Source organism: Apis cerana, linkage group LG14, assembly GCF_029169275.1.
Source record: "Apis cerana isolate GH-2021 linkage group LG14, AcerK_1.0, whole genome shotgun sequence".
NCBI classification, from domain to species: domain Eukaryota; kingdom Metazoa; phylum Arthropoda; class Insecta; order Hymenoptera; family Apidae; genus Apis; species Apis cerana.
In genome coordinates this window covers 10,498,606-10,520,096 of record NC_083865.1, presented here as the reverse complement: position 1 = coordinate 10,520,096, position 21,491 = coordinate 10,498,606, and the positions used below count along the sequence as shown (strand labels likewise).

General features: G+C 36.4%; 1 protein-coding gene and 1 long non-coding RNA gene across 3 annotated transcripts; one reads left to right on the top strand and one right to left on the bottom strand.

Annotated features, from left to right (window-relative positions):
- The first annotated feature begins 14,105 nt into the window (after window positions 1-14,105).
- On the top strand, window positions 14,106-17,204 carry LOC107994525 (aminomethyltransferase, mitochondrial). Of its 2 annotated transcripts, XM_017051491.3 has the most exons (5): window positions 14,106-15,157; window positions 15,260-15,600; window positions 15,691-16,010; window positions 16,098-16,180; window positions 16,280-17,204. In XM_017051491.3, exons 1-5 carry the CDS (start codon window positions 14,875-14,877, stop codon window positions 16,615-16,617), a joined length of 1,365 nt encoding a protein of 454 aa, XP_016906980.2. In that variant the 5' UTR covers window positions 14,106-14,874; the 3' UTR covers window positions 16,618-17,204. The 2 variants fall into 2 exon arrangements, with proteins under 2 accessions (XP_016906980.2, XP_061940879.1); XM_062084895.1 differs by having other exon boundaries at window positions 14,445-15,157; window positions 15,260-16,010.
- On the bottom strand, window positions 16,804-21,422 carry LOC133667283 (uncharacterized). Its single transcript, XR_009832625.1, has 2 exons — window positions 18,610-21,422; window positions 16,804-17,532 (listed from the first exon to the last, which is right to left on the bottom strand). It is a non-coding gene; the product is annotated as an uncharacterized LOC133667283 (long non-coding RNA).
- Between the last annotated feature and the right edge of the window lie 69 nt (window positions 21,423-21,491).

Below are 21,491 nucleotides of genomic sequence, written 5' to 3'. Positions count from 1 at the left end.
GACAAGAAAAAAAGGAAAGACGATCGTCGACGACGAACGTGCGAACTCACCGTGCTGGCTCGTCGCAGCAATCCGGAAGTTCCTCGAGATCTCCCGGTTTTCGCGACGAGTCGATACTCTTTTCAAAATATTCTCCAAATTTTTTGTTCACGGGAATGTGTTTACTTTACCCCAACCCCCCACTTACGACCCCCCGTATACGCGTTCGAGGGAAAAAACCGAGTCCAAAAATGTTCTTTCTTCACTTTCTTCATCGGGGAAAAAAAACCATTTTTTTAACAACGATCGAGTCAAATTCATCGATAAATAATCTCGGCGAAAATCGACTACGAGTGATTCGATTCTTCTCGTAAACGTAAAAGGGAGAACGAAAGAAAAAAACCACGTGCGTATACAAACATATACGTACACATTGCGATTACGAAAAATACGAAAAATAGAAATCGATATAAAATTGATGGGAATAATAATAATATTAATATAAATGGAAAAATGAATAAAAAGTCCGTTTAGTGGGTGCCTTCGTCAGGGTTTTCTGTTACAGTTAAACAGTCGTTTTTCAAGTATAACTCACAACTAGTAGTACTATGGTAGAACAGTTATTACAATGTACCGCAATAAACAGTTAACTAAGTAAGTATTACAGGAAGCACTTGGTCTTTTCAGTGTCTATCAGTCTTGTCGTACACCACCGCCGATCGCGTAAGTGGAACGACCGGAAATACCGGATTCATTTCGTACGCAATTACCTTCGTCCCGATTGAACATCCTCCCCATTCAACCATCCAACCACCCAAGCCCCCGCCCCCCATTGAATTTTCGAAATCATCGAAAAATTTATCACGAGAACTCGAGATTCGAACGAATACGATGGCGGTCAACAACATGGTGGAAAAGAGAAATCGCGGATAAGAGAAGAAGAAAAGAAGGAAGGAAACGAAAAAAGAAAAAAAAGAAATCTCCTCAAAAATCCAAAGATCGTCCAAAAAATATTTTTTTTTTTTTCTTTCGTCCATCCTACGACCGCCGTTCGTTGACCCTAAATCCCCCACCTGATCCCCTTTCCCCCACCCCCTCCCAAAATCCAATCAATATTTAACGGAAATAAATATGCTACTAAGTGTACTAAGTGTTCGTAGTTTAGGCAACGTGTACGTTGTATACTCCGAATAGAGGTGAGAAGAGAGAGAGAGAAAGAGAGAGAGAAAGGAAGAGGAAGCGAGAGAAAGCCGAGGGAAAGAGAGAGGGAAAGAGAGAGAACGCGAACGAGATCGCGAAAGGGAGAAGAGACGGTGGATTGTAAACGGTGGAGTCACACATATTTAAACTAACAGATAATAATTAATTAATTACAGTACCGTAACCATTTGTCAAGTCAAGTTAATTAACAGTTAACCGTAACGCATACACGCATAATTATTAATTAAACGTACTCGACTCTATATATTCTAAGGACAGGCAGCGATCGTGCACACAGCCGTCGCGTTTATTCGATAAATCGCGAAGGCACTCACTACGGAGACGAGGCGAAGGACTGTGGGACTCGGACGCGGATCGGAGGGTGCTTGAACGGGCGTCGCCACGCGTTTGAATTGTCATCGATCATGAGAAATATTTTGCTGTGACGAGAGAAATATTGATCTTGCTTCGACGTCAATGGAATGGATTCGAAAACGAGGGGGGAGGAGAGGAAAAGGAAAGGAGAAGAAAAAGAAAAAAAGAGAGAAAATCAAGAAAAATTGGAAATAACATGTGTATCGTCGTATGTATACATGCGTGTGTATATATACACGTGTGTATCGCTTGATCAACAAGAGGGGCGCGAAGCGACGCGTGTTCAAGTTTCCCCCAAATTTTTCATTAGTCTTTCAAGTGCAGCGTTCAGTTAACTTCACTTATGACGTTGCTTTCAACACAATACAAAACACCCCGCCACCCATCCTACAGATCAAACCCATTCACAACAATTCCTCATCCCACGGGTAATCCTCTCAGAGCCAAAAAAACCCTCCCAGTTTCACGTGTACACGCATTGTTTCAAATTTGTTGGCGATTATTATCGGTTTATATATGGGTTTCACTTCGACGTCGGTCCGTGGTACCCGCGGATTCTTCTTTATTTTTCTCTATCTGGGAATTTGCAAATTTGAAAATCACTTTGAAAATCGAAATTATCGGATCAAAATTTTCGTACATCACGATTCGGAAAGGAACGTTCCACCGTGGAAAAGGAAAATTTGCCAAAATTCGAGAAAATTCGCGTTTAGGAGGGAAAAAATCGAAGGAAAAAGGAAAAGAAAATAAACGAAATCGGTGAGAACGTTCGAGAGAGGAAAACGCAGGGGTCGCGGCTGACGTCGATTATCGATGGAAAAAAAAAAGAAAAAAAAAACATACGAGTTATGTTTTCGAGAGAAATTTTTCAGACAAATTTTTACGTTCAGTTATCGAGTACTACAACGCAAGCGCAAGATTATTGTTAATTTTCAGCGCCCGTTTTCGTCGCGTTTCTATCGTCTCTGATTAAAAGAACTTATATCGAGAAACCGCGAAGCAATTGGTGGTAAAACGGCTGTCTAGCACGATGCGACGAAAATGTGCGTGCTCAAGGTTTAATGGTATCGATTGAGTTTGGTCGAAGTCCCCTTTTGGGCAAATTATATCGACGCACTTCCGGTTCCGCAGGCCCGTTCCAATTCGGACGAAGGGATTTCAGAGGGGCGGAGGGGGGATGGAAAAAAAGAAAGGAGCCTGATTTCGTTTCCTGATCGTCAATTCGAAATTCAATTCTAGTCAAAAAAGGGTACAAAGCCGTGGACGAGTTGACTCGTTTGGCAAAATCGGTACTTATTTAATCGCGAGTGTATTCGAGCGCGAGGGGGAGGGGAAAAAAGAAAAGGAAAAAAGAAAAAAAAAAGGTCGTGTGATAATCGAAATCGAAATCGAAATCGTTACGAGGCTCGTGAAAAGAAATATTCGGGGAGAGAGAGAGAGAGAGAGAGAAAATTTTGTGGAATGAAGTTTTGAACGAATAAAGTCTGTCGATCGAAATCGGAGGGGATTGTATAGGAAGATAGAGGAAAAAGAGAAAAGAAAATCGAATTCTGAATGAGGAACGGGCCGAAGGGGCCGTATTACAGGGAAAAAAAATATCCGCGTTGTTGACAAAAGCGAGTAGCCTCTTTTCGTTGTATCAAAACACGTCGGCCAAACATGTCCGATCGATCCTTGTATAAGCGAGAAAAAAAAAACGACACTCTTTCAGAAAAAAAAAATCCTAAAAAATGGATGTACGGTGCGAATGAATCTTTCGAAAGCTTCGATGATAAATTGTTACTGTTCTTTCTGTATTTTTTTTTTTTTTATCTTTCTATTTTGTAAAAAATGCCTGCCCATCCACGCTTTTCAGCGAGGGCACTCGGACGGATCGTCGGTCGCGTTTAATTCCCGAAAAAGGAAAGAAAAAGGAAGAAAAGAAAAGGAAGAAGAAGAAAGAAAGAGAGGAGTCGTAACATCGTTCGATTTTCATCTCTTTCTTTCCTCTCGAAGGGGAACATATTTTTTACTCGCGTGAAAATTACTCGTACTCGAAAGAAGGGAGAGGGGAGGGGAAAGAAAGAAAAAGGAAACGAGAGAAAAACGCGACGCGACGATCCGTCGAACGGTCCGAGCATTTTGATAATCCGCGATTAATCCATTACTATTATTATTATCGCCATTATTATTGCTATTGCTATTATTATTATTATTATTATTATTACTACTACTATTATTACCATTATCGCTACTATTATTGCTATTAGTTATTAATTATTAGTTGATTATAACTAAAAGATTGCTAAAGGGCAATTGGAGGCGTATTTTTTAGAGAGAAACGAGAGAAAAGATCGAATCGTTCGGTTCGAGCTCGTTCGAATCGTCCAAAAGTCATATATATATGTATATATATATATATATATATATATATATATATATATGTTATGATATCGAACGATTACGATAATTTCTTTAAAAGAAGAAAATGGAAAAGGAAGCGAATCGACGAAGAGTAGAAAAAAATAGTAAAAGGATAGTAGCCACGTTTCGAGATTCTCCTTTTTTTTCTGTTTAATTTTTCCCTATTATCTTTTTTTTTATACAAATATATATAATTATATACCTGTATGTATACACGGAAACATATAGATTTATATTATATATATATATATATATAGAGAGAGAGAGAGAGAGAGAGAAAGAAAGTTATACTCGTTAAATATTATATATATTATTTGTATACTTATTATTTATACCTGAACGAAGCCGGTACGGAAACGTACGTAAAGTTGTGTACGTAGAAAGAGCGCATTCTCAATTAATCGCGAACTTCTCAGTCTCTTTCTTTCTTTTTTTTTTTATTTTTTATTTTTTTCTCCTTTTTTCATTCTTCACCTCACACGAAAGAGATCGAGGAAAAATTATACGTTTAATTATACGTTTCGCGCGATTCTTTACTTTCGATTTCGATGTCTTTACTTCTTTTCTTTTTTTTAGAATTTTTTCGAAACGCGTACGACTGAGAATAATCACGCCACTGACAACAACTCGCGTCACTTGTTAAGCTTTACTATCTCTATTATCTTTAGCGCGAAAAAAAAGAAAAAGAATCCTCGCTTTTTCCTGTTTTTCTTTCTTTGCCCCCCCCCCCACCTCTTTTTCCTCTCTTCCCCCCTCCCCTACGAAGATTAAATAATCGCGCGCGGTTAATCGATCGAGGAGTCGGACAAGAAAAGAAAAAAAAAAAAAACAACATTATTCGCGTTACACGTTCCTTTTTGTCTTCTTTATGTGTATACCATTTATACATACTGTCCTCGTTCGAGTTCGAAGAGTACTCGGGGAGAAAGCGAAAACTACGATTTCGAAACTAGCGCGATTCACGATTTTCACGTTATTCTCTACTTCAACAGTAGTTGGAAACACTTTGGAAATCAAGACGGCGGTTTTGTCTCGGTGTTTTCCACGAATCGATCGAGTGTCTCGGTGTCCTGATGACGCGGAAAAAAAAAAAAAACTCTTTCTCATTCTCGAATCGGAAACATTTTTTTTTTCTTTTTTTTTTTTTTTTTAGTTCTATCCACGAACGAGAAGTTGAACAATCTGGCATTCGATCGTTTCATTCGTACGTACGAATAAAACGGTACGGCAAGCATTCTCTCCCGCGTACTTTTCAATTGCACTTCGCGACGTTTCTATTCACTGATCGTCATCCTACTTTTAAAACAAAGCCTAAAGAGAGAGAGACAAATTCGTTGCATCCGATCTCGATTCGAGTTCCTATTTTGAGATTGAAAAAAAAAAAAAAAAGAAAAAAGAAAAAGAAAAAATCGAAAGACAAGGAAGAAGAAGAAGAAGAAGAAGAAGAGAAAGTAGGAGAAAGTTTTGTTGAGTTCGTGAATTGAGGCAAAAAAGAAAAAAAAAAAAAAAAAGGAAGAAAAGAAAAGAATTGAATGAAAAGAAAAGAAAAAACATCGGTGAATACAAACACCGCGTCGAGTTATGTTTGCTAGTCAGAATTGGTTAAAAAAACGAGGGATGGAGCAACAAGTTAGGGAGTTTACGATTAGTTACTGCCTATTTTTCTTTTTTTTTTTCGATTCATCGTTTCATCGTTGTACAATTATCGATGACACGGCTTCGATACGATTTCCTCGAAAGTCTTTACGCGTTATTTTAAAATAAGAACAGGATTTAAACGTACATCGTGGTTGAACGAACGTACGCTCGCGTAAAAAAAAAAAAAAAAAAAAAAACGTATACAAAACTACGGTTCTTTAGTTACTATTTCTCGCGAATAGAAATGGCGCGCGCCGGGTCGCCTGGATTTGTTAAAAGAAAAGAAAAGGAAAAAAATAATTGTTACAAATTATTATACACGTATTCGTGAACTCGCGTCGAGTTGATTAATTTTATTTTAAGGTAGTAGACTTTTTCTCGTCCCTTTTGTATCCAGTTCAATAATCCTTTGTCCTTTTTTTTTTTTTTTTATACATATATATATACACCAATATCTCGAAGGTTCATAGACACTTTTTTTTTTTCCTAGTGTTGTTCTGACTATTGTAACCGGTGTTACTGCTACTATTACTATTATTTACTACGCAACTACTATCACTAGACTACTACAACTATTATCGCAACCGTTAGGAGACACATTAGTTTATCATTTTTATTACCTTTAATTTTCGTACTATTAGTTACTACTACTACTACTACTACTACTATTATTATTATTACCGTTATTATTACGTCTAGTTGTATTATTAATTATTATCACCGTCACTATCATCATCACAATATCACAATGCACATCGTGAATCACCGTTAAGTTTAAAAAAAAAAGAAAAAAAGAAGAAAAACGTCCACTTGTTTTCGTTGCAACGTTTGACCATCGTTGGTTGACTTTTTCTTTTTTTTTCTTTTTCTTCTTTCCTTTTATTTTCGTTTCTAAGGTTCGATCTTTTTCTTTTTCTTTCTTCTTTTCTTTTCTTTTCTTTTCTTTTCTTTTTTTTTCTTCTTCTTCTTTTTTTCCATCTCCTAGTGTGGTTCCTTAAAAAACTGTCGACGGTTCGCTATCGACGGTTCCTAGAACTAGGACACGTTTCTCTTTCCCCCCTACCCGGTTTAGAAATGGGGGGATGAATCGCGATTAATAATAAATAAAACAAATCTCTGAAATACGCTGACGATTGTCGTACATGAAAAATTTAGGACATGTGCATTTATTAAATATTATTATCGTTACCTATTGTTCCGTGGTTGTGAAACGTGGTTGGAAGTGCACAAAATTCGAGAACATCCACGGATAGGATAGAGAATGCAATCGGAGATGCAATTGAAAAATTTATAAATCCCATCGTGGATTTTCCGATTTTTCGAATGTGCGTACGTTTTCTCTCGCACCTCCAATTACTTTCGCCACGTTAATCAAGCGCTATTTAGTTTTTCCTTTTCCCCCTTTCATTAGTTATTGCTATTAATATTATTATTGATACCACTATTATTAGTTATCGATTCTTAAAATGCGAGCCTACTTACCGTAGAGATCGGCGAGCGAGGTAACTGTTTCGATCGCTTCTCGTCTCGTTTTTTCGAGGAAAAAGAAAAGAAAAGAAAAGAAAAGGAAAGGAAAAAGTAGTAGAGCGCTGTTGTTATCGTATATCACGACGTATATAAAAAGAATCGTTGTTCGATCGAACAGTGATCTTCGATCCGTGTGTAGGAAAATAAAAAAAAAAAAAAGAAAAGAAAAGAAAAGAAAATATAAAAACATCTGCACGAGAAATCTGTACGCGAACGAACTCGTAAACGAGCACCGCGTCGTGATCAAGGTAACAATGCGAACAACATTGCGCAACGTGTTGCAAATCGAGTGGATAGTTCGTGAACAGCGCCGGCTCGCGCAAAAAGTCACCAGCTATTTACCGATCGAGACGAGAAGGGGAACGTGCGATTGAAAGGAAGAATGTAATTTCCGAGGAAGGGATTAACATCCGGAGTGCGATAACGAGCTAAAAAAAAAAAGAAAAAAAAAAAGAAAAAAAAGTTAGAGAAAAAAAAAAGATAAAAAAAAAAAAAAAAAGTTAGAAGAAATCCGTTAAATTTACTTGCGATCCGCGATGACGTCGTCGAGGCTCACGAATCGACGTCGTCCTCGACGTGTCGAGAACCGATTACAACCGTTCGAAGAAAGCCGTAATGTACAAGAATCCTCGAAGCGCCGCGTACGTAGTCGAAACAGCGTTTACAATTTCGAATTTCGGAAATGGTCGACGCGCCAGAAAAAAAGAAAAAAAAAGAAAAGAAAAAAGAAAAAAGAAATTTCAAAAATGAAAAGTAATAATCTAGAAAATGTAATGATAAATCCCTGAGAGAAACAAGCGAAGAGAGAGAGAGAGAGAGAGAGAGAGAGAGAGAGAGAGAGAGAGAGATAAATGATAGATAGAGGAAGAGAACGAGCGAGCGAGAGTGAAAGCGAGAGAGCGAAAGAGAGGGAGAGAAAGAGAGGGAGAGAGAGGGAGGGAGAGAAAGAGAGAGGAAAAGGGCAAAGAAATAGGGAGAGAGAGAATATAATAAAAATAAATAAATAAATAAATAATAAAACGAAAGAAACCATAACGTCGAAATGAATTGTGTAATTCAACAGTCTCTTTCGGTTACGAGCAAGTTCCGCATTGTGTAGGATATTTCTATATAAATGATTCTATGTATGATGATACATGTGATGCAATATCTAGAGGAGAAAGAGCAAAAGAAAAGAAAAGGAAAAAAAAAAACGAAAAAAAAACCTTTTCGATGATTGCGAGAAACGATATGATATGAACAAACGAACAAACAAACAAACGAACGAACAAACAATTTTTCGAAATCGCGAGAGCCTTTTTGCGTAAAAAAAAAAAAAAAAAAAAAAGAGAAGAAGAAGAAGAGAAAGAGAGATAGAAAAAAAAAATCTAGAAACGCAAAATACAAATTTTTTAGGATCGTACGATTGTTCTTTTTCCTTTTTTTTTTCTTTTTACGATCGTTAGATAATTACTATTATTCGTCAACGGGTGCTTCCGTGCGACGGAACCAACTTCCGGCCACACGCGGAAGAACAATTCGAAATTCAAACACTACTCACTACCGTTACTAACTACTATTACTGCTACTACTACTACTACTACTACTACTACTACTATTACTACTACTATATTACTATTACTACTGCTCTTTTTTCCCGTGCCATCCACGCCACCGTTTACACCGTGGATGGGCAGTGTTCGATGAGAGATTCAAGCTACTCTGGTATCGGAAATGGAACAATCGGTGGAACAAAACCGATTGGATCCAATTGGTCCAATTGGCAGGGAAGGAGAGGATCTTCCCCTCGATTCGAGGGAGCGTTTAATTCCACATACGTACGCGCAATCGCGAAACCCCTTCCTCCCGATTCGATCGGGAAGATCGTCTCCGAGATTTGGATAAAAAAGAAAAGAGGAAAAAAAAAAAGAAAACAATTTGTTTCGATCGAAAAATATCCGTTTGTATACACGACGGGATTCTGTCTCGCCGTAGTCCCTTTTTTCCCCTTTTCATTTCTTTTTTTCTTTTTCGAGATAAAAAAACTGTCACTGTCGGGCAACAAGGAAGAGATTCGAAAGAAACGACTGTCCCTCGAAAACGACTGTCCCTCGCGTGAAAAGAATTTTAAAGAAAAAAGAAAAAAAAAGAGAAACGCTTAAATCTAATTTTTGATATAATCTCGAGGGACGGGGAGAGGGAAAAAAGGGGCTATCTGAAACAGCATTTCCGTTTCTTAATTAGACATATCAAAACTATGTAAGTTGACGCAATTGCGAAACGAAACGAAACAAAATGAAACGGCACAAAAGATTATATGTGTATATAAATATATATATATATATATATTATTTTCAACGCGAATTTTAGAAAATAAGAAGAGAACGGAGAAAAAAAGCTTCCAGAGAATCCCAGGCGCAGTGTTTCAGATACTTGCAAGTAGATACCTACCATTGAACACTGCGGATTAATGTTTTTTGCGAAAAGATATAGCGTAACAGCGAATGCAGCAAAAAAAAAAAAAAAAGAAAGAAAGAGAGAGGGGAAAGAAAAGAAAAGAACAAAAACGAGCGAACAAAACGTTATGTGTAATGCGTATCTTTCGGGCTTCCTGTTGAAATGCATACCACCAGTTCGTCCCGACGAAACTTCCGATCCCGGACGGAGGATCGGTGTCGCGTTTTTTCTTTTTTGTTTCTTTCTTTCCATTCCAAAATACATCTCGTTATTATTCGCAAAAAAAAAAAAAAGAAAAAAACAGAAAAATTCATCCCATCCCGATCACGTTCTCGACTTTCGCGAATACCGAATTTGCATGGTGCACGGCGTAGAAATGAAATTCTTCTCCACGCCGAATAAATATTAAGAGAAGTAACGTACGATGAATTAGAAAAAAAACAAAAAAGAAAAGGAAGAAAGAAAAACTCGTGGGTGAAAAATTATTCAATCATTCGATCCTTGTTCCGGGGATTCGTTTCGTTCACGGACGAGCTGCTGTATCGCGTTGATGAATCAGAAAATTAAAAATAGCCGTTCGATGTTCGAGAACACACGTGCATACGCGCGTACACACACACGTACACATACACATACACACGTACGCACGCACGCAAATACAGTTGGAGAGTGCAGAAACTTGACTTGTCGCGATCGAACGACTGTAAATATTAACTTATTGTAACACGACGTAGAGGTAGAAAATTAAGCGCGTTATATATTTCACGAAATGAAATTTTGTTCTGGTTGCGAGCGCCGTTGGAAGCTCGTCGATTCCGGAAGCACGCGATTGGCCAGCCTAAAATTTCACGTCTTTTCGAAATCGTAGGCGAAAAAAAAAAAAAAAAGGCTGATGTATCGCGAGAGCGATTATCGCTGAAATTTATTGAATGAAAGGACAACGGTTTGAGTGTCGAGTTGAAACGAGAGCAAAAAAAAAAAAAACGAGAGCGTGAAGAATTCGAGAGAGAGAGAGAGAGAGAAAGAGAGAAAAGAAAAAATATCTGAAGCTGCGTAGATGAGAGAATATTCGCAATACGAATGCATTCTAAACGAGTGAATCGGATGAACGAGAGAATGAGAAAGAGAGAGTGAGAGAGAGAGAGGGAGAGAATGTAAGGTACGAATGAGAGAGTGAAAACTAAACAAAATTTTACTACCAAGTGGACTAGAATCGCAACCGATGGGCATTATTAAGCGAAAATGAAATTTTCGGAGCGTTTTTTCGACGAAGAAAAGCGTCCAAAATTGTACCTATTTTCATTTTATAAATTATATATATATATGTATATGTATATGTATATGTATATGTATAGATATACGACGACCTAAACGATCATTATTGTGAGATGTGTAATGAAATAAAGAGAGAAAGAGAGAGAGAGAAAGAGACCGCGCGCGCGAGCGAAAAAACGAGAGAGAGAGAGAGAGAGAGAGAAAAGCGGAAAGAAGTTGAAAGCGGAAGAAGAAGAAGAAAGAAGAAGAAAAAAAAAAATTATTGTATCTATATTCGGAGGTGATCGATGATGTATTCGAGTCGTGATTATTATTATTATTATTATATATTATGATTATTGTGTATAGTTAAGGCGAAAATGGAATTTTAGACGAAAAATTATCGAACTCGAAGTATATAGGGAGCGCGAATAGTGAGAGAGAAAGAGAGAGAAAGAGAGAGAATGCGAGAGTTGAAAGTTGAGAGTTGAAAACAAAATTTTTTTTTTTTTTTTTTCGACGGTGATTGCACACTGTAACAATGTCGGCAAAAGCAAAAAAAGTCCCCCTCCCCTCGAGCGAAAACGAGCAAAAATAAGAGAAAGAGAGAGAGAAAGAGAAAGAAAGAGAGAGAGGAAGAGAAAGAGAAAGAGAAAAAGAGAGAGAAAAAATCACGTCTCGGCCAAACGAAAGGAAAGGAACGAGAAAGAGGAAAAGAGGTAGAGAGCACATGCGTAAAAAACGAAAAATATAAAAAGAAAAAGAATAAATTCACCAGAAAACTCACATTTCGATAAACAAAACGCATACAGATACAATAGCAGGCAACAATAGTTTGGGTTCGCAGGAATGATTTTTTTTTCTTTTTTATCTTTTTTTTTTTTCTTTTCCACTTCCGGTTCAAGACACAGCAAACATTTTTTGGTGAAAGAAAGAAAGGAAGAAAAAAAAAAACGACTCAATCCTCGTTTAATTTTCCACAACCACATTGCAAAAAAATAGCCGATGGAGAAAAATAGCCGATGATATAAACAAAAACAAATTATATATCTATATATAAAGATATACATATATGTATGTATGTACGCACGCATACGTACAACACCAGTGCAACAATGAAAGAAAGAAAGAAAAAAAGTGATAAACAACAATAGGTGAACAAAACAAAACAAAGAAAAAAAAAAAACGCGAACGCGTACGCGATGTGCTTCCTCGTTCGTGACAATGTCGCCCTAAAAGAAAAAAAAAAAGAAAAAGAAAAAGAGAAAAATCTAAATTTTCCACTTCCGACGAAATCCCTACCCTCGTTCTCAAGTCGACCACCCCCACTCCCCCCCGGTTTTCATTTCTTCTACTCTTTTTTTTCTCCTCAAGATCGATCACCAATCGATGGAAGCAAACCACAACACACGCGAATACGAACCGATTCGAGAAAAGGGCGCATTGTCGCGTTCCAGGATGAGCAGAGGAGGAGAGGCGACAGAGGCAAAAATGAAAAAAAAAAAAAAGAAAAAAAAAGAAAAAAAAGAAGTAAATATAGCTCAGGCAGAGAGATAGAAGGGATTCGATAAAACACGTAGGACGAACGCGACACGAGAATCGCGGAAACGAGGCAGTATATATATATATATCTTCCCCCGATCGCATATCCATCCCGATCGAACAACTCCGGTTTCCCCTCGCGATCGTAGGCGACTGTTATCGACTTTCGATGCTCTCAGCACCGCGAAAATGTCCCTCGGTCGACGAATTTCACGCGTTATTATTATTTCGCACGTATTATTCGCACGTATACAACATTTCGTATATTCGAAAAAAAGATTCTTCGTCTTTCGGCTTTTTACACGTTTTTTTTTTTTTTTTCTAACAAAATTACAATAGAGTAATAGAGTAATTCGAATTGCGGGAAAATTGTGGGAAAAAAGGGCAAAAGGGAAAAAAAAAGAAAAAATAAAGGAAGGAAACGAGCGGATCCGTTGACCGGTGGGGCCGAATTTATAATTAATAGAGCCTTCTGTTTTCACCGCAGCATATCCATTTTCCTCGTGATAGCGTTCCTAATTGATTAATTCGCGACACCTTACACGCAAATCCCCCACCCTCCCCCTCCCCCTCCCAAATCCTCTCCAGCACGTCTCCACCTAGAGCCACCTTCCCCCCTCCCCACCCCACCCTTGGAACCTGTATCTTCCACCAACTGCACACCCCCTCACGTTTCCAACCCACAGCCACCACCTTAGTCCCTCCACTAGCAAACCGATTAACCAATGTGAGTGAATGTGTCAACACGTGCTACAAGGGAAATAAAGCGGATTTCAAAGAGGATACATAAAACGGCGGAAAAAAAAAAGTGCAAAAGTTGGGAAAAAAAAAAAAAGAAAAGAAAAGAAAAAAGCAAAAGAAAAAGAAAAATCCAATAGGGAAAGCGTCGAGCAAACACACTACGACCCGGAGGAAGAAAAAAATCGATCGATCGGAAAAACGTACACACACACACATTCGTCGGACTGTGTAGGGACATTTTGCATCAATTGTGTAAACACGAGACAGAGGGAGAAAGTGTGCGTGTGTGTGAGAGAAAGAAAACATTTAAAAAAAAAAAAACGTCGAGAGAGAATGCGCGTGTGGAAGAGCGAGAGCGAGAGGTAAGAAGAGAAAAAGAAAAAAAGAAAAAAGCGCGAGCGAGAAGAATAAGACGACGGAAGCTAAAAAAAAAAAAGGATAAAAAGGAAAAAAAAAACAAAATGTACGAACGAACAATTGATACTGTCTTCGTTTTTTAAGGTCGTTTCTCCGTTCGACACGCTACTATATGACTATTGACATTTGTCATTGGATTATTACCGACGACGATGAATTGTCATTATTATTACGAAACTATTGCTATTATTATTATTATTATTATTATTATTGTGACGAATGATTTATTATTATTATTATTATTATTATTAATTTTATTATTATTAATTATTAACATTTATTATTGACATTATTATCACGATTTATTATTGCGATGATGATTATTGCGATTATTACTATTGTCATTATTAAAATTATTATTATTATTATTATTATTAAAATTATTATTATTATTAATGATTATTACGATGATGATGATTATTATTATTATTACGTGGTACAATAAAAATTTAATAAGCATCCGAATGTGCACGAGTCTCGTGACTACACGTATCACGTATTCTCTCTCCTTCCTTAACACGCTACACGCTATGTGCCAAGATACTATAAACTCGTATGCTTACACGACACGATATTTTTCCTTCTTTTCTCTACGTTCTTTTTTCTTTTTTTTTTTTTTTTTTCCCCTACTTGTCTTATCTCTTCCGACTTTAACGGCATGCTGACCTCTCTTACGCGCGAAAATAACCATATCTGTAATAATATTCTCGACTCCGTATCGTGCAAGAAAATAATTTATCTCGAAGGTTCCTTTTTATCGTCATCGCGTACCGTGTTTCATCATTCACATGTATCTATCTACACAACATCAATTCAAATATATATATATATATATATATATATATATTCGCGTATCGAGTCGCGTAGAGTAAGAACAGTAAACAATTTCAATTACGAAAAAAATATCGTAAAATCGTAATCAAACAACGCGTTCGAGTTTTTCTTTCTTGTGCAAATAGTGCACGCGCGACGCGCGTCGATAACGAACATATGAAAATTCAAAATTTAAAGGACAAGGGAAAGATCGATCGCCGACAAAAATCGTTCGAACACCTCCTCCTCGAAATCGGGGAATATCAATTTCGTGGCTTCGAAACGAACAACCGACACATTGTGTTTCTTACTTTATCTATAATTAGCAATAATAATAACAAGCCGCGCACACCGATGCGTGAAAGCTAATCGAAAGTGAAAAAAAAATATGGCATTTACGTTATGTAAAAGGCCGATTTTTTTTATGCTAAATCCGAGTCTGAAATATGCCTCGTGTCACCGAGGTCATCGTTGGAGAGCACTCGGCCGGTGCTGTATACCGCTGTCGGCCTCAGCCAGTCAACGACGAATCGGTACGGGGAAAAGACGATGCTTCGCTTCGCCGTCCGTGCAAGATCGGCCTGTTCGGAGAAATGTTTGGAAAAATGTGTGGACAGATCGGTCCAGAAACGCGAGTTATCCGCCTCAACCGCGATTCTTAACGCGAGCTCGAGGCGTGCGGCGCACGAGCCGCGTTTAAGATGTTTGATCGATTCCGGAACGCGGTCAAACGATACTGAAGGCCGCAGCCGTCGTGCCTTGTCAACGACGACAACGCCAACAACGACGCCAAGGAAAACGTGCCTCTACGACCTTCACGTGGAAAATCGAGGTGAGCCATTCTTCAAAATATATTCCTCCCACCATCATTTTAATCACCATTTTAATCGCCATTACCATCGATCGCGCGGCTAATCCATCCGATGTCATCCAGGTAAAATAACCAACTTTTCCGGCTGGTTGTTACCGGTCCAGTATCAAGAGGCGATAGCCACATCTCATTTGCACACGAGAACGTTCGCCTCGTTGTTCGATGTCGGTCACATGTTGCAAACCAGAGTCTCTGGGAAAGACGCCACCCAATTTCTGGAATCTCTGACCACCGGCGACTTGAAAAATTTGGGCAACGGCTGCGCCGTTCTCACCGTGTTCACAGACGAGAATGGAGGTATTCTGGACGATTTGATCGTTACGAAAGACGGCGAGGATAAATATTTTCTGGTATCCAACGCCGGAAGAAGAAAGGAAGATTCTCGATTGCTCCTTCAACAACAGGTAGATGATAAAGCGAGATTTATTCTTGATTGGAGAAGGAAAAAAAAAGGAAATCTTATCTCGATTCTTTTGTTCTTCTCTGATTCTCAGGAGATATTTCTCACGCAAGGAAAATCGGTGAGCTTGGAATTTCTAGATCCGTTGAAGCAGAGCCTCGTGGCGTTACAGGGGCCCACAGCTGCTTCGGTTCTTCAATCGATCGTTGACGTCGATTTGAGGAATCTAAGATTCATGAACAGCGTGGAAACCGAGATGTTGGGAGCTCGGATAAGGATAACGCGTTGCGGGTACACGGGGGAGGACGGGTTCGAGATCTCGATACCGGTTCAAATAGCGCGTACCTTGGTGAAAATGATTTTAAACACACCTGACACGAAACTAGCCGGATTGGGAGCTAGAGATAGTCTAAGGTAAGTTAATGATTATTAATTTTATTATTAATAGTCGGTTTTTTCTATCGCTTCAATTAATATTTGTCTGTGTATCCAACTGTACAGGTTGGAAGCCGGTCTTTGCCTCTACGGGCAAGATATCAACGAGAAAATAACACCGATCGAAGCTGGGCTTGGTTGGCTAATAGGTCAGTGAGATGGAAGAATATTTGTAATTCGATAATTAACGTTCGATCGAGCTCTTCTCGAGATAATCTCGTTCTTTCGTTCTTCGTTCCTCGCTACAGCTAAACGAAGAAAAGCGGAAGCAAATTTTCCAGGTGCGGCGAAGATACTTCTACAGATCGAGTCGGGGATTAAGAAGAAGCGGGTAGGAATAACGGTTGTGAATGGGCCACCAGTTAGAGCGGGAGCGTGTATATTAACGCCGGAAGGAGAACGAGTTGGCAACATCACTTCCGGTGGACCTAGTCCAACTCTCGGAAGTTACATCGCTATGGGATACGTGCCACCAGAATTGGCCGAATACGGCAAAGGGGTTTTGGTCGAGGTCCGAGGAAAAACTTACAAAGCTAAAGTCACGAAAATGCCCTTTGTCAAGACGAATTATTACACTGGAAAATGACCGACACGATGTATATTCTTTCATGTATAAAATTCGATCGAAAGGTGGATGAAGAATTCCTCTCTTAAATATTCTTTTTTCACTTTCGATCCCATTCGAAAGAGCTCATCGATGAACTTTCTTTTTTTCGGAATGAAAGGAAAAAAGATTATTTAAGGAAAGATTATTCGTAAAGAATAATTGTATTCGTAAAAATTCTGTAATGAAATTGTAATTGGAAAAAAAAGAACGTCACAGAATAACGAATACGAATTATTCACGTAAATCAAATTATTATATATATTATCAAAATAAAAGAATTTAAACTTATTACACGAGACGAGAAGAAATGCTTATTCTCGTATTACAGAGTCCTCTGTGAATACGAGTACGAATTAAATTCACGTCGATAAAGAAGCAAGTTTATCGACTTGAAGGAAAACCTGTACATACTACGTATGATATAAAAGAGTTCTACTAATAAAATTTACCTTTTATGATAAAATAAATTTAAAATAAATAGTTGAATACAAATATACAAATATAGAATATTTGTAATTTAATAACTAGAATATCAACAGGATAATAAATATTTCTATGAAAATATATTTATTTAGATATTTATTTATTTATTCGTACGAATAATAACATTTGGATAACAATAACATTGCAGCCAATTAGCTCATGTTATTTGTTATGTAATTTATAATTGAATTACAGAATCTATCAGTAATACGATTATAAATTAGATATACAAATGATGATTGCCCAGGTCCCATCGAGTGGAGGGAGGGCGAAAAGAAACCCATCCTATCCACGATTCCATCCATCCTCCTTTAACATATTTTAAAAATTTATTTAACATTAATAACAATTCTTGATCATTGTGCAAAACGGACAGCAAAAGAATTCTTAAGGAAAATCGACAAGCTAAACCTGAAAATAAAGACAAATTATATTTTGATCAAATTGTATAAAGTCTATATAAAACATATTACAAACTAATTTGTACATGTATCAATATTTTATATTTTTACTGCCACGTAAAGATGTAAAATATTGATTCAAGTACAAAATATAAAACAAACAAGAAAAGAAAGTGAAATATGTCTCACATATAGTTATACATATTTAACAATTTAAATACCATCACCACCACAATTACTATTATTACTATTAATTGTGCATGCATTTAATATTTTATTTCAACCAGAAATAATAAAAAAAAACCACTACTTAGTTAAAACAACTATTTAATTCCAAAATTTTTACTTAAGAATAATCCTACCAATTCTTAAATTTAATTAAACTTAAAACTATCCAGCTTATAACTTGAACTTAACCTGCCTGATTTAAGAATCTAAAAGCCTACCTAAATATATATTTAAAAATGTTTAATATTTGGGGAACTAAGAGAGAAGTTTCTATAAAATTTGAAATTACCTTATAATTATATATTTGATATAACCTGCCTGAAGAATCTAAAGCCTACCTAAATATATATCTAAAAATGTGTAATATTTGGAAAAATAAGAGGAACATGGAATACACTTCTCTACTTAATAGAAATTTAAGAGATAGTACTAGTCTGTGTAAAAAATATTAAGATAAAATTTTAGATTTTTAGAAAGCCTAATATCATAATTTTCGAAAAATTTATGATACGATATAAAATATGAACCACATGTGGCAAGAGGAAAATATCAATGATGGCTAGTGAACGAAGTCACGTAGCTATCAAGTATTTGTCTATAATGAGGAAATTGAGGAATTAAGGCAAGGTTAAGGTAATTTGCCTTGAAAAATTAGGAAATATTGGTTTGGAAAACGAATCAGAGTAGGGAAGGCGAGACTGCCTTTTTTTAATAATAGGAAGAACAGAACATCCCATTGTTTATAAATCCCATATATAAAAAAAATATTTCTAAATATTTCTTCTAATCTGATCCTATCTTAAATCCTATCCTACCTAATATAAAAATTAAAATATTTATTCGATGATGTAATCCATACCGTTGAAAGTTGAAGAGGATTTCTGAAACAGAATATAAAACAGAATTAAATGAAACTCAATAACAAAAATTAAATTAGTTTCTAGCAAATCACACATTAACTTGAATCTATTTTTTCTTGTTTATTTTCTTCAATTCATACCTGTAACAAACTCAATTATTGGATTAGTAATTAAAAAATTTTAATTTACATCTAGGAATAAAAAGAAAAATTAAATCAAAAAAAAATCGAATTATCAAAATGTTGTTAAGCAATCCATGATTTTAAATGAAAGATATTCATCGATGCAAAGAATAAAATACATTTTTACAACAGTAAACAAATGCTCTTAACAAGGGGGATGCTGAAAAGAGAAAAACGACGAAAAGGTAACCAGAAGGGTTACCAAAATAATTATCCACTCGATGTAAATCCGAACAAACCGTGAGTGGAATTTTTTTATATTTCGCAACACTAATATGCTAAAAATCTCAAAAGAAAACGCGAAGAGTGCTTTATTATATTTTTAATGCATTTCTTCATCAATAAAAAAGAAAAAAAAATAAAAAAAAAAGATAAAAGATTCGCGAAAACATATACGAAACTCTAATAAATTAATTAATTTATGCACTCATAATTTATTATAAACGCAACACTAATAGCGGAAGATTGCAGCCATAATCAGAGACTGCTGTCGTACAATCACCCTTTGTACAGTCTTTTTGGCTGTAGTAGGTGATTCAGGAACTGGAACGTACTTCCACAGTCCAAGTGGAAGAAATATGGGCAATTTGGGTAAATAGACGCAACACTACTATAAAAAACGCGATATTTCATCAACGCAACACTAATTCTTCAAATGAATTTAATATAAAATTTACTATTATTCTTTAAATTTAAAAAACTACTTTTCATATATCACGATATCATAAATCGTAATTATATTAAAGAATAAAATCAAATTTATATTAAAAAAATAATAATAATAAAAAAATAGACTAATTCATAATGAAAATAATTAAAAGCAATCGCGATATTCTTTTCAACGCAACGCTAATAGTAAACGCGATTATCATTTTGTCGCAACTCTAATTCAACCCGTTATTTATCATTCGCAACACTAATGCAAAACCGCGATTTGCCCAAGATGATTGGATGAACGATGGGCCAGCATGCAAATTGGCCAGATACGATACAACAACATATACTACGTATTACTAAAACGAGCACAATGACAAAGTAGTAACAATGACTTCCCATTCTTTGGATCCAGATAAAATTCAAAAAATGAGAAATCATTCGTTGCAGCCCTCTTCGTGACAGTTTGTCGGGCCTCTTCGGTCTTCTTTCTTCGGGTGCAATACCCGCTGAAACTTAAATCTAGGCTCGAGATTCACTAATCGCAAACCAAAGAAAAGGAAAAAAAAAGGACTAAATCGCGTAAGCTAAGTGCACATGGACGACCAACAATCGCAATGATCGTTCTCCGTACATGCACAGAATCTCGAGCGCAACGTTCGTTTCGAAAGCAAATCACGACCGCGACCGCGAAATTCGAAAACTCGACGAGCAAAACCAGAGACGAATGGCATTGTCATCCATTCGTTTCAGCTTCGCTCTCGATTTCTCAAATTTTATTTCCTGAAACAGATTGTCACGCGAAAACGCGCCTACCCGATCGGAGACTGTGACAACCTGCCCGGCCCTACCTACTTATAATTAACAGACACACCAGAAGTATACTACCTATCCTACCTAGCCCTATATTTAAAAAAATTTGGCAAAACAGGCATACCAACACATTCATTCCACGATTCTCACACATAACACTCGGGCGCAAAAGCCTACACTAGGGAAAACGTCCCGGGACGCCTCCGACACCCGAGCTTGGCACACTACTCGCACACTCTAACTTTACGTACCATTTTCCTGAAATCGACTGACGATAGCTAGTGACCATTGCGTGAAATGCGATAAAAACGCGTGTATCTATATTTTAATTGTGAATATTTATGAATACGTAACATTTTTTAAAATACTAATCACCAGATTAAATGTTACCATTATTGTAACCATTATTATAAACCAAAATTGTACAATTATTGTAATTTGAGATTAAAAATTAATCTTACTATTTATTACTTATTCGCAATATTTAATTGCGAATGTGATTGCAAATTGTGATTGAACAGTGAAAGAAATAATAATTGGAACGACGCAATTCCACAGCCTAACCATACACACACAATGTGGAAATTACGTCGTGCACGATACACTAACGCATCGTCAGTCGCTAAAAAATTTGTATTAACTTATGAGCTAAGATCATCATACCCATTGCCTCTCTCTCACTCAAGTAACACCTGGGCACGTGAGTGAGTTCCTGGCAATGAACATGGAAAGGGTTAAACCTGAAAATCCTGAGCTAAAAAGATATTAATATATCCATTTTGTATCTAACGGGCTAATATTCTTTGACTTTGCATTATATATTTCAAATTGTATAATTATATAAACTATATTATATATTTCAAATTTTTATTATATTTCAAATTATTTGTGACTCTATTTCATATTTTATTTCATTAATTATTGAACAAATTATTGAATATTAAATTTTTAATATTGAATTAATTAAAAAGGAATTAGAATTCATTGCAATTTAATATAAATATTAATAGAAATATCCTCAGGCGATTCCTTCATCAGAGCATATTTTCAAAATCACAAGAACAATATTCAAAACTTATTGCTCTGATTCTAAAATCTACCTGTCGCGAAATGTCTTCTTACACAAAATTTACTTCATATTTGTACGAATAAAAATTGAAAAATTTACTATCTACCAGTTATTGTAAATCATATTGAAGATATGAAATTATGTGACAATCACAATAATCAAA